Source organism: Equus caballus, chromosome 4 (assembly GCF_041296265.1).
Source record: "Equus caballus isolate H_3958 breed thoroughbred chromosome 4, TB-T2T, whole genome shotgun sequence".
Classification (NCBI taxonomy): domain Eukaryota; kingdom Metazoa; phylum Chordata; class Mammalia; order Perissodactyla; family Equidae; genus Equus; species Equus caballus.
The window spans coordinates 78,863,252-78,876,832 of NC_091687.1; the positions used below are offsets into that span (position 1 = coordinate 78,863,252).

The window sequence follows — 13,581 nt, forward strand, 5'->3', positions numbered from 1 at the left end:
ATGAATGAGATAGGAGAGTTTGGAGAGTTGGGAATGAGGAAGAGTAGTATTCAAGGGGGAGGAAGAGGGAGAGTTGCCCACACAGGATAATAGGAAGAAATGTGTGGTTTCTCAGAAGCCAAGGGAGAGATGTTTGAAGAAGATGTTCTGTGGGGTGAGGCAGTGGAGACAACAGAAGCACACTAAGTTTTTGAGATTTCTAGATGATGAAGGGGGTAGATACCAAATAATGGCTAAAGGAGAACATGGAGGCAGGTGAGGGGTTTTGTTTTTGATTTAAGAAGGGAGAGGCTGTAGCAGGTTCACAGGCAGAAGCTAATAAAAAGCAAAAATAAGACAAAGAAAGAACATAGGTCCTCTCGCTCCCCACCCTGGATCCTTTTATTCACATTCTCAGCTACCTGGATCCGAAAGTAGTTTTATGTTTGAGTCTTCTGGGATCCATCAGAGTAATCATACTTGTCTAATTAAGACGTTTATATTCCCTACCATCTCAGAAACTCTTTCAAACATTAATGAATTCTCACAAAATGAGATTGCTTTAATGAGAAACCCAGTCAAGGAAGGGAGTATCGTCTGCAATACATACCATGGGCACGTAGTTAATATTTGCTGAACAAACATGGTGATGTGGGCCATCTCTGAATTCATCACCGAACTCATGAGTCTTTCTTAAGGCCATTATCTCATTCTGCCTGTATTACAGATAGGTGGGAGCACATCTTACCTCCCAGTACTAAATCTCAGACTTCCCAAGGGCAGGAGACAATTATCTGTGTATCTCCTTAGCCCTCACTCAGCAATATTTGGCAAAAAATAAACATTAATCCGTATTTAACAGAATAAGTGATATAGGCCGAGACTTCAATTTTTGTCTTATTTTGAAAGAGTGGGTTTCTCTATCTCGTTTGCATTTTCAACCTATTTTTCCGTGTCTAGCTTTAAAAAATAAGACATTGACACTCACACAACTGCCATATTCCACTCCGATACTTTGAGCACCTTTAAATCTCCAGTAGTATACCACTATTTTAACTCGTTTTTTGATTTCATAGTTTCATCAGTTTCTTACAATCAATTTTTGAAGAGATGATTAGTGAGTTGCCATATGTAGTTTTAAAACGCTCCCCTGATTCTTTTTTTTTTTTTAAAGATTGGCACCTGAGCTAACATCTGTTGCCAATCTTCTTTTTTTTCTTCTTCTTCTTCTCCCCAAAGCTTCCCAGTACACAGTTGTATATTCTAGTTGTAGGTCCCTCTGGTTGTGCTATGTGGGATGCCACCTCAGCATGGTTTGATGAGTGGTGCCGTGTCCACACCCAGGATGCGAACCGGCACAACCCTGGGCCGCAGAAGGGGAGTATGCAAACTTAACCACTCAGCCATGGGACCAGCTCCCTCCCTGGATTCTTTTATGCTAGCTTTTATGCTCTATTATGATAGAGTAGAAAATGGAAGGTAGCTTAAAAGAATCTGTCATGATAGAGTAAATAACTGCATTCTATACATATTATCTTTTCTAGCATGTATTTAGTTGTGCTGTGACTATTACTGTCTGTCTTTATAAACCCTGAGCCTTACAGGGGCCATGCACCACTTGTCATTTCTTCAATACCTATTGGAGTACCTGGCACATAACAGGCCCCCATTGAACATCTCCTGAAAGAACCGAGTACAGAGCTGAAACAAGTCGTAGATGGATGCTTTAGAGCTGCCAAGATTATATATAGACTTTTACTCAATCAAACCCAAATAGCAAGAGTGGAGGGGGTGGCATGAAATTTAAGCTTTCAGAACTCCTTATGTCTTTTACTTTTTTATTTTATTTTATTTTTTTTGTGAGGCAGTTTGGCCCTGAGTTAACATCTGTTGCCAATCTTCCTCTTTTTACTTAAGGAAGATTGTCGCTAACATCTGTACCAGTCTTCCTCTGTTTTGTATGTGGGATGCTGTCACAGCATGGCCTGATGAGCAGTGTGCAGGTCTACATCCAGGATTTGAAGCAGTGAACCTCGGGCCGCCGAAGTGGAGGGCGTGAACTTAACCATTATGCCACGAGATGGCTCGCCTGTGTGCCTTTTTAGATCATCAGCCTCTTGAGTGTTTTTGACCTTGTGATATCTGAACTACCCTTTCTAAGCACAGTCTTTTCCCACTCTCTTTTCTGCAGGTTGGACTCAGATCTGTGATAGAGCAGTTTCCTGGGAAGCTTGATTTTGTCCTTGTGGATGGGGGCAATGTCCTAAGCCACGGCCACAAGCAGTTGATATGCTTGGCCAGATCTGTTCTCAGTAAGGCAAAGATCTTACTGCTTGATGAACCCAGTGCTCACTTGGATCCAATGTGAGTTCAGAATCCCTACTATTTAATAACATGACAGGAGCAGAATCATTGAGGCATACTTCATATTGACACAAATTTCCATTAGGCTGGCATTCCTGCAAGTGGAGGACTGCCTTCTAAATATGAAATAATTGCTTAGTGGAAAAGTCACTATTTGACATGAGCACAAGTGCTTATTTCCTAGTATAAGAGCCATGTGTTCTCTTCTGAGTGTAATGTGTAATTTCGTGCAAACTCTTCTCCCTTATCAGCGCATGATGAAATATTTAGTTACGTAGGTATAATTGGATCCTTGTGATTTTCCTTAGAATGCCTTTTGTACCATATGAAATATTTATAGCACAAAATAAAGAACTGCTAGTGATTCTACATAATGAAAAATATACTTATTTGTGAAATTTTCTTCAAAGTGTGTGTCCTATTTATTTATGAAAACTTAGACTCTACCCCATGGTTGGAAAGCTGATTGTGGCTGACACTGTATCAACATTATATTAAAAGTATTTAAAGAAAGATAAGTAATTTAAAGAACTAAATTGATAGGATGATAGCTATCTTATCAAGGATAAAGGCAGATTGCTAATGTTCTGTGATGTTTTATGCAGTATTTTCTTACTTTTCTAGAACATACCAAATCATTCGAAGAACCCTAAAACAGGCTTTTGCTGATTGCACAGTAATCCTCTCGGAACACAGGATAGAAGCCATGTTGGAATGTCAACGATTTTTGGTGAGTGTTATAATTTACTTAGGATCTCTTTTCTCCTTTAATTCTGGATAACAATCTCATATGTGAGATAGTTCCTGCAAATTACAGCAGTGTGCAAGTTCTTCTTAAAAATATGTCATACAGCTATCCAGCCTTACTCAAAATAGCTGCACAGGTTTCTTACTTTGATCTGAGCTATGAGATGAAGTTGGATTTACTGAATAGCGACATATTACTAGCTTACATTAATAATTGGAACACCTATGCTTTTTGAGCCCTTTATTTGGGGATCAAGTCTTAAGAAAGACTTAAGTCCTGATGCTTTCAATAACTAAATCTCCCTTGGATGGAGTGCAGGACAGGCCTGGATTGTCTTGCCACCTGATGTATGGTTTTAATGCCGTAGCTGAAAGGCTCATTTCATTTTTCTAGTCATTATTTGGAGCTCAGATTAGTGCCTCTCCCAACCACCTTCTCATTGTGCTTTCAAAACTGTCACAGATTCTTTGAAGTGACGTTTATAAATTCCCCCAGGTTTAGTCACAAGGAAGTTCTGGGATGATGCATCACATCATTACTGTTAAGGCTTTTGAGGCTCCTGGAGGTAAATGCTTTCCTTACTGAAGGATTGTTATTACCATTATTATTACTAAGCTTCAAGTGACAAATTAGGGGACAGACTCACAGCCTCTTGCCCTCTGTGGTCAGGTTCAGGAGATTGGGTAAAGCTTTTCCATCCTCTGGCCTTGGCTTTGCTCAACTTGAATATGTGAAGGAGGCATATTAAACTCAGGCACATCTTGACCAATATGGAATTGTTAAGCTTCAAATCCACTGTTGAAGAAGTTCAACTCTGTTACACTGTGGTCCTACACTCTTTTTGAAGGTAATATAGAAAGGATCTAACAGGAATTATGCTTGTTTTCAAAGCACACTTAGTTCCTCTAAGGTTCTCTGACGAAGCACATTGCTATACTTATTTAACAAAAAAGTCTTCCAGCTGCTAAGTAGACAATTACAGCTAATTTCACAAATGGTAGAAGCTCTGTAAAGCAACAGGACTCAGCAGTTAAATGAGATATCCCTCACTGTTCAGCCTGCAAGCCTCTGGACACAGTTTTCTTTTTGGCTTTGTTCTTCCTCTGCGCCTATGGCAGGCTCTCCCCTTGCTCTGGGCCGCCCCTCCTTCTGTCCAGGATCTCACTAACAGCCACTTCTGCAGGTCATAGAGGAGAACAAAGTGCGGCAGTACGATTCCATCCAGAAGCTGCTGAGCGAGAAGAGCCTCTTCCAGCAGGCCATCAGCTCCTCGGACCCGTTGAAGCTCTTCCCCCATCGGAACTCGAGCAAGCACAAGTCTCGATCCAAAATCGCTGCTCTGCAGGAGGAGACGGAAGAAGAGGTGCAAGAAACAAGGCTTTAGAGGGCAGTGCTGATGTTTGCACGGGGCATTCACTCATGGAGTTGGAGGAGAGAACAGTTTCTGCCTCAGAAAACAAGGATGAATAATGGTTATTTTTTTAAAGGAAAAGTTTTGGTAAGAGGAATTTCAGACGTTCATATGGATCTGGATAAATGGCTTTCTGGCAATGATCAGACTGTGTGAAAGATACTTCAAATTCTTGAAGATTTACCACTTGAGTTTGCAAGCCAGATTTTCCCCAAAACCCTTTTCCTTTGGGAGTAATTGGAAAGGTGGCTATAAATGTCAGCCAGGCTAATTGTTCAACTTACTGTTTAGTGAAACTTGTTAATTTGTATTTTTGGAGAGGAACCATAATCATACTACTTAGAGCTACGATTAAGTAATAATAACTGGAAACTTTAGTGGTTTATATAAAATTATATCCCTTTTTCTCCCCTCTCTCCAAGATACTTAAAAACACGACTATATGGTCTCCTAAGCGTTTGGACGGCCCCATTTTCAAGAAAGTATTCAAATACTGTGAGAGTCACAAGACAGCCCGTGGAAATACGCACCATGTAACATCTAGGCACTAGTTAGGAGAGAGAACTTCCTCATTCTGGAAATCAGGGTTAGTACCATTCAGCTCTACCAAGAATCCAAATAATTCAGATAATCAGAATACATCCCTTACTGGGCAAAGGGCTGTTACAGTTCCATGTGGGGGACAGGATAGCTCCTTGGTACAGAAGTTGACATACCTTTCCCCAGCTTCCAGAAAGTAACAAGCTCATAAGACCTCTGAACTGAAGGATGACTGGAAAATGCTTTTTTAAATGCTTTAAAAACTCTTCTTGCCACAAAAGCTCCAGGTAGAGATTGTGCAGGCAGATAGGCTGTGGGCGCTGCAGGTAGATGTACATGAAATCCAAAGGTCTAGGTCCGTATAGGGTGACATTGTGAGTTTTCAGGCTAGCTGTGTGCGCTTCCTACTGTATATATTGAGTAGGAGAGAGATTGGGAGACGTGCTGAAGAAGAGTCAATCATGAATTAGTTTTATATGCTTCTGTTTTATAATTTTGTGATGCAAATGAAATTTTCTCTAGGAAATATTATTTATTTTAATAATGTTTCAAACTCATAAATGGCTGTATTTTAAGAATGATTATATTATGAATTATATTTGTATAAAAGAATTTTTATATTTGAAATATTGACTTTTTATGGCACTGTTTTTATGGTATATTACGTTAAAAGTGGGGGGAAAAATACCTAGGGTGATATTGGCCAAGGGCCATGAACTACCTTAATGGTGTGGAGAGAGCCATAGGGCTGACCCAGATGTTGCACACCTGTATGATTCCCAGCCAGCACACAGGTTCCCTCTTAGATGTGGTTCTAAAGAAAATGGTATCACAAAATCTGACCACTCCTATCAGACACACTGCCTTCCCAAGTCCAAACTAACCCTTAAGATTACATTCTATTTATTACTATAAGAAAATGTCATTTGTCAATAAAATCCGTATATTTGTGTGAAACTTAGCTGTTTTCAGATGTCTTCATTGTGTCTCTTCTATCTGTTCCTTCAGTCTTTAAGGTTCATGAAACACAAAACATGAATCTTTCCTTTAGGTATAGCTTCTTGAGAATCCCATGTGAATTAAGACACTCTTAAAAAATTATTTCTTTTTTTAGATTGTGGTAAAATGTACGTAACTTAAAATTTACCATTTTAACTATTTTTAAGTGTACAATTCATCGCTTTAACTACATTCACATTGTTGTGCAATCATTATCACCATCCACCCACAGAACTTTTTTTGTCTTGCAAAACTGAAACTCTATAGCCGTTAAACAAAAACTCTCTGTTCTTCCCTGCCCCTAGCCCCTGGCAACCACCATTCTACCATCTGTTTCTATGAATTTGACTACTCTAAGTCTTCATATGAGTGGAATAATATAGTATTTGTCCTTTTGTGACAAATACAAAAAGCTTATTTCACTTAGCAAGATGTCTTCAAGGTTCATCCGTGTTGTAGCATATGTTGGAATTTTCTTCCTTTTTAAGACTGAATAATATTCTGTTGTGTGTATATACCACATTTTGTTTATCCATTTGTCAATGGACACTTAGGTTGCTTCCTTTTTTGACTATGCTGAATAATGCTTTTTTGAACATGGGTGTACAAATATCTTTTTGTGTGTAGGCTTTCATGAGTTAGGACACTTTTGAGGTTATTTTTGTTTTAAAATGGTGGCTTATGGAATAAAAAGAGATATATATTCCACAAGGGTCCATTTGTTTATTTGAACGCTTATTGAAATAGTGATAGCTGTCTGAAAGCTCTTGATAAGTGAGCAAATCTCATCAAGGGAAATAGTATTTCGACACTGGAACCTAGGGGGCTTTTCTTTGTCCGAATCTCTATTTTTAATTGATGAGGCTTCTTTGGTCCCCTTTTCTTCCTTGCAAAGTTTCTTCTTCAAAAACGCAGGTGTCAGTGTGTGCTAGATGGACAGTAGATGCCTACTGAATGTCAAGTCCTCCAACCCTGTTTTTCCCATTTGGAGAGGTTTGTTTTCACATGTGACCCCAAGAGGGCAGTCTCCGAGCATGCTCTATTCGAGTTATTCTAGTTCATTTTTTAAAAAATTAATAACTTTCATTTTTTAGGGCATTTTTAAGATCACAGCAAAATTAAGCAGAAAGTACAGAATTCTCACGAACTCCCTCCTCCCACACATACACGGCCTCCCTCTCTGGCAACATCCCACAGCAGAGTGGTACATTTGATACAATCTTTGTCACCCAAAGTCCATGGTTTATATAAAGTTTCACTCTTGGTGAACCCAGTTCATCCCTTTCTCCCGACTAATCAATGGCAACCATGGATCTTTTTGTTGTCTCCATAGTTTGGCCTTTTCCAGAATGTCACATAATTGGAAGCATACAGTATGTAGCCTTTCCAGATTGGCTTCTTTTAGTTAGTAATATAAACTTAAGTTCCTCCTTGAGATGTGAAAACCACGGCTTTTATGACTTGTTACCTCATTTCTTTTTTGTGCAGAATAATATTCCATTGTCTTGATGTACCACAGTTTATTTATCCATTCATCTACAGAAGGACATCTTTGTTGCTTCCAAGTTTTGGAAATTATGAATAAAGCTGCTAATAAACATCCATGTCCAGGTATTTGTGTAGACGTTAAGTTTTGAGCTTCTTTGGCTAAATACCAAGGAGCACAGTTGCTGGGTCTCATGGCAAGAGTATATTTAGTTTTGTAAGACACCACCAAACCGTCTTCCAAAGAGGCTAACCTATTTTGCGTTCCCTCCAGTAGTGAATGAATGTTCCTGTTTCTCTGCATTCTTGTCAGCATTTGGTGTTATCAGTGTTTGGGAATTTGGCCATTCTAATAGATGTGTGGTGGTATTGCATTGTGTGTTTTTTTTTAATATTGGCACCTGCACTAACATCTGTTGCCAATCTTTCTTTTTTTCTTCTTCTACCCAAAGCCCTCCAGTACATAGTTGTGTATTCTAGTTGTGAGTGCCTCTGATTGTGCTATATGGGATGCCACCTCAACATGACCTGATGAGCAGTGCCGTGTCCATGCCCAGGATTTGAACCAGCAACACCCTGGGCCACCCAAGCGGAGTGCGTGAACTCAACCACTCGGCCATGGGGCTGGCCCCTCATTGTTGTTCTAATTTCTGTTTCCCTGATCACATATGATGTTGACTATCTTTTCATATGCTTATTTGCCATCTGTATATCTCCTTTGGTGAGGTGTCTGCTCAGGTCTTTTGCACATTTTTTAATTGAGTTGTTCATTTCTTATTGGGGAGTTGTAAGAATTCTTTTGTATATTTTCTTCATCCGATGTGTCTTCTGCAAATATTTTCTCCTAGTCTGTGGCTTGTCTTCTCATTCTCTTGTCATTATCTTTTGCAGAGCAGAAGTTTTTAATTTTAAGGAAGTCTAGTTTATCAATTTTTCTTTTGTGGCTCATGCCTTTGGTGTTGTATATAAAAGGTCATCACCATAACCAAGGTCATCTAGGTTTTCTATGTTATCCTCTACAAGTTTTGCATTTTACATTTGGCTCTATGATCCATTTTGAGTTAATTTTTGTGAAGGGTATAAGGTGTGTGTCTTGATTCATTTTTAGCATGAGGATGCTCAGGTGTTCCAGCACTATTTGTTGAAAAGACTATCTTTTTCTCCATTATATTGTCTTTCCTCTTTTGTCACAGATCAGTTGACTGTACTTACGTGGGTCTATTTCTGGGCTCTGTGTTCTTTTGCTAATAATACATTCTCTTGGTTACTGTCACTTTATAGAAAATCTTAAAGTTGGATAGTGTCGGTTCTTGGACTTTGTTCTTCTCCCTCCATATTGAGTTGGGTATTCCGAGTCATTATACTCTCCATATAAACTTTTGGATCAGTTTGTTGATATCCACAAAATATCTTGCTGGGATTTTGATTGGGATTTTGTTGAATCACAGGTCAAGTTGGGAAGTACTGACATCTTGACAATATTGAGTCTTCGTACCCATGAACATGGAATATCTCCATTTATTTAGTTCTTTTTTTATTTCATTCATCAGAGTTTTGTAGTTTTCCTCGTATAGATCTTGTATATATTTTGTTAGCTGCATGTCTAAGTATTTCATTTTTGGAGAGTGCTCAAGTAATGTGTTTTTAACTTCAAATTCCACTTGTTCGTTGCTAGAAATAGGAAAGTGATTGATTTTTGTTTATTAACCTTGTATCCTGCATCCTTGCTATCATCACTTTTTAGTTTCGGAGGGTTTTTTTTTTTTTTTTTTGGTCAATCTTTTGGATTTTCTACATAAATTATCATGTCATCTATGAACAAACACAGTTTTATTTCTTCCTTCTCAATCTCTATACCTTTCATTTCCTTTTCTTGTTTAATTGCATTAGCTAGGACTTCCAGTAGGATGCTGCAAGAGCAGTTAAAAGGGGACATTGTTGCTTTGCTCTTGATCTTAGTGGCAAAGTTTCAAGTTTCTTACCATTAAGTATGTTAGCTGAAGAGTTTTTCTAGCTATTCTTTTTCAAGTTGAGGAAGTTCCCCTCTATTCTTGCTTTGCTGAGAGTTTTTCTTAGAAATTGGTATTGGGTTTTGTCACATGCTTTTCTACATCTATTGATTTGATCCTGTGGTTTTTCTTTGTGATGGATTGCATTAATTGATTTTCAAATGCTGAACAAGCCTTGCATACTTAGGATAAATCACACTTGGTCATGATGTATAATCCTTTTTATACATTGTTAGATTTGACTTGCTAATATTTTGTTGAGGATTTTGCATCTATGTTCGCGAGAGACATTGCTCTGTAATTTTCTCTTCTTGTAATGCCTTTGTCAATTTTAGTATTAGGGTAATGCTGGCTTCAAAGAATGAGTTAGAAAGTGTCTCCTTTGCTTCTATCTTCTGAAAGAGATTGTAGGGAATTGGTAGAATTTCTTCCTTCCATATTTGGTAGAATTTACCAGTGAACCCATCTTAACTATTGTCTATTTCTTCTTGTGTGAGTTTTAGCAGATTGTGTCTTCCAAGGAATTGGTTCATTTCTTCTAGGTTATCAAATTTGTGGGCATAGAGTTTTTCATAGTATTCCTTTATTATCCTTTTAATGTCCATGGGATCACTAATGATTTCTCTTCTTTCATTTCTGATATGTCCTCTCTCTTGTTTTCTTAGCCTAGTTAGAGGCTTATCTATTTTATTATCTTTTTAAACCACCAAATTTTGTTTTGTTGATTTTCTCTATTGATTTCCTGTTTTAAATTTCATTGATTTCTGCTTTAATATTTATTTCTTTTCTTCTGCCTGATTTGGATTTAATTTGCACTTCTTTTTCCAGTTTTCTAAGTTAGAAGCTTAGATAATTGAGTATAGATTTTTCTTCCTTTCTAACATGTTCATTCAATGCTATAAATTTCTGTCTAAGAACTTCTTTTGTTGCATGCTGCACATTTTGGTAAGTTGCATTCTTATGTTTATTTAGTTCAAAGTAGTTTTTTTATTTCTGTTGAGATTTCCTCTTTGACATATATGTTATTTAAAAATATAATGTTTAATCTCTAAGTATTCTGGGATTTTTCCAGCTACCTTTCTGTTGTTGATTTCTAGTTTAATTCTGTTGTGGTCTGAGCAGACATTATGTGATTCCTATTCTTTTAAATTTGTTAGGGTGTTCTATGGCCCGGAATGTGATCTACCTTGGTGAATGTTCCATGTGAGGTTGAGAAGAATGTGTGTTCTGTTGTTATTGGATGAAGTAGTCTATAGATGTCAGTTATATCCAATTGTTTAATGGTGCTGTTGAGTTCAACTCTGTTCTTACTGATTTTCTATCTACTGAATCCATCCATTTATGATGGAAGGGTATTAAAGTCTCCAACTAGAATAGCAGATTTATTTATTGCAGTTTCTCGTCGCAGTTCTGTCAGGTTTTGCGTTATGTAGTTTGTGTGTACATGCACCTCTGTTGTTAGGTGCATGCACATTAAGAATTGCATGTTGTCTTGGAGTATTGACCTCTTTATAATTATGGAGTGCTCCTCTTTATCCCTAATAACTTTCTTGCTCTGAAATCAGCTCTGTCTGAAATTAATATAGGTACTCTCACTTTCTGTTGATTACTGTTAGCATGTTCTAATTTTCTCCATGCTTTTCCCTTTTTTTTTCTTTTTTTGTAGGAAGATTAGCCCTGAGCTAACATCCATGCCCATCTTCCTCTACTTTATAGTGGGACACCTGCCATAGCGTGGCTTGATAAGCAGTGTGTAGGTCCATGCCTGGGATCTGAACTGGTGAACCCCAGGCTGCCAAATCAGAGCATGTGAACTTAACCACTATGCCACTGGACTGGCCCTGCCAAACTTTTACTTTTAATCAATGTGTGACTTTATATTTAAAGTTAGTTTCTTGTAGACAACATATAGTTGGGTCTTATTTGTTGATCCACTCTGAAAATCTCTGTATTTTTTTTTTTTAAGATTTTTTTCCTTTTTCTCCCAAAGCCCCCTAGTACATAGTTGTGTATTTTTAGTTGTGGGTCCTTCTAGTTGTGGCATGTGGCACGGCGCCTCAGCATGGCTTGATGAGCGGTGCCATGTCCACGCCCAGGATTTGAACTGGTGAAACCCTGGGCCACCGAAGCGGAGCGCGTGAACTCAACCACTTGGCCACGGGGTCGGCCCTGAAAATCTCTGTATTTTAGTTGGTGTTTATACCATTGAAATTTAAAGTGATTGCTGATATAGTTTAGTTAATATCTATCAGATTTTCTACTGTTTTCTATTTGTTGCCCTTATTCTTTGTTCCTATTTTTCTCTTCCAGACTTTTTTTCCCTTTTGTGGCTTTAATTGAGCATTTTATATAATTTTGTTTTTTTCTCCTTTCTTAGCATATCAATTATACTTCTTCTTCTTCTTTTTTTTTTTTTTAGTGGTTGCCTTAGAATTTGCAACATATGTTTACAACTAATCCCGGTCTCCTTTAAACACTACACCACTGCATGGTAGTGTCAGTATCTTATAATAATAAAATATTTCTAATTCCTCCCTGTTGTTCCTTGTATCATTGCTGTCATTCATTTCATTTATACATAAGCATATATAAGCATATTTATATACAAAGTATACATAATCAAATATATTGTTGCTATTGTTTTTTGAACCAGCTGTAATCTATTAGATCAATTAAGAATAGGAAAAATAAAAGTTTTTCCTTTACCTTTACTTTTTCATTCTCTGATGCTCTTCCTTTCTTTATGTAGATCTGAGTTTCTGACATATCATTTTTCTTCTCTCTGATGAACTTCTTTTTTTTTTTTTTAAAGATTTTATTTCTTTATTTTTTTTTTCCTTTTTCTCCCCAAAGCCCCCCAGTACATAGTTGTATATTCTTCGTTGTGGGTCCTTCTAGTTGTGGCATGTGGGACGCTGCCTCAGCGTGGTCTGACGAGCAGTGCCATGTCCGCGCCCAGGATTCGAACCAACGAAACACTGGGCCACCTGCAGCGGAGCGCGCGAACTTAACCACTCGGCCACGGGGCCAGCCCCATCTGATGAACTTCTTTTAACATTTCTTGCAAGGTAGGTCTACTGGCAAAAAATTCTCTCAATTTTTGTTTGTCTGAGATTATCTTTATTTCTCCTTTACTTTTGTAGGATAATTTAGCAGGGTACTGAATTCTAGGTTGATGGATTCTTTTCTCTCAACACTTTAAATATTTCACTCCACTCTTCTTGTGTGTGTGGTTTCTGAGTAGTCAGATGTAATTCTTATCTTTTCTCCTCAATTGATAATGCAATTTTTTACTCTGGCTTCTTTCAAGTTTTTTTCTTTATCTTAGATTTTACGCAGTTTGAATATTAAATACCCAGGTAAATTTTTCTTTTTTCTTTCTTTTTGCATTTATCCTGCTTGGTGTTCTCTGAACTTCCTGGATCTGTGGTTTGGTGTCTGACATTAATTTGGGGGAACTTATCAGTCATTATTGCCTCAAATATTTCTTTGGTTTCTTTCTCTCTTCTTTTTCTGGTATTCACATTATGGGTATATTACACCTTTTGTAGTTGTTCCACAATTCTTGGATATTCTGGGTTTTTAGCCTCCAATCTTTTTTCTCTTTGCTTTTTAGTTTGGATGTTTCTATTGTCATCTCCTCAAGCTCAGAGACTCTTTCCTCAACCATGTCCACTCTACTAATGAACCCATTGAAAGCATTCTTCATTTCTTTTGCAGTGTTTTTGATCTCTTTTATTTTTGTTTCTTTATTAGAATTTCCATCTTTCTGCTTACATTATTCATCTGTTCTTGCATCTTGTCTACTTTTTTCATTAGAGCTGTCAAGATATTGATCATAGTCTTTATACAATTCTGGTCTGATGATTCCAACATTCCTGGCATATCTGAGTCTGGTTCTGACGCTTGTTCAGTCTTTTCAGACTGTGTTTTTTTTGCCTTTTAGCATGGCTTGTAATTTTTTTATTGAAAGATAGACATGATGCACTGGGTAAAAGGAACTGTGGTAATTAGGCCTTTACTTGTGTAGTTATAATGTGCGGGGC

At 37.6% G+C, this 13,581-nt stretch overlaps 1 protein-coding gene across 3 annotated transcripts in view; it reads left to right on the top strand.

The window, feature by feature from the left end:
- Nucleotides 1–5,999, top strand: part of CFTR (CF transmembrane conductance regulator) — a 167,171-nt gene extending 161,172 nt beyond the window's left edge. For 2 of the 3 annotated variants that reach the window (XM_070264278.1, XM_070264277.1), the window contains 3 exons: nucleotides 2,171–2,343; nucleotides 2,968–3,073; nucleotides 4,275–5,999. In XM_070264278.1, the coding sequence (XP_070120379.1) occupies nucleotides 2,171–2,343; nucleotides 2,968–3,073; nucleotides 4,275–4,475 (480 nt within the window). In that variant the 3' untranslated portion in view covers nucleotides 4,476–5,999. 3 annotated transcript variants of the gene reach the window in all.
- Nucleotides 6,000–13,581: the final 7,582 nt, after the last annotated feature.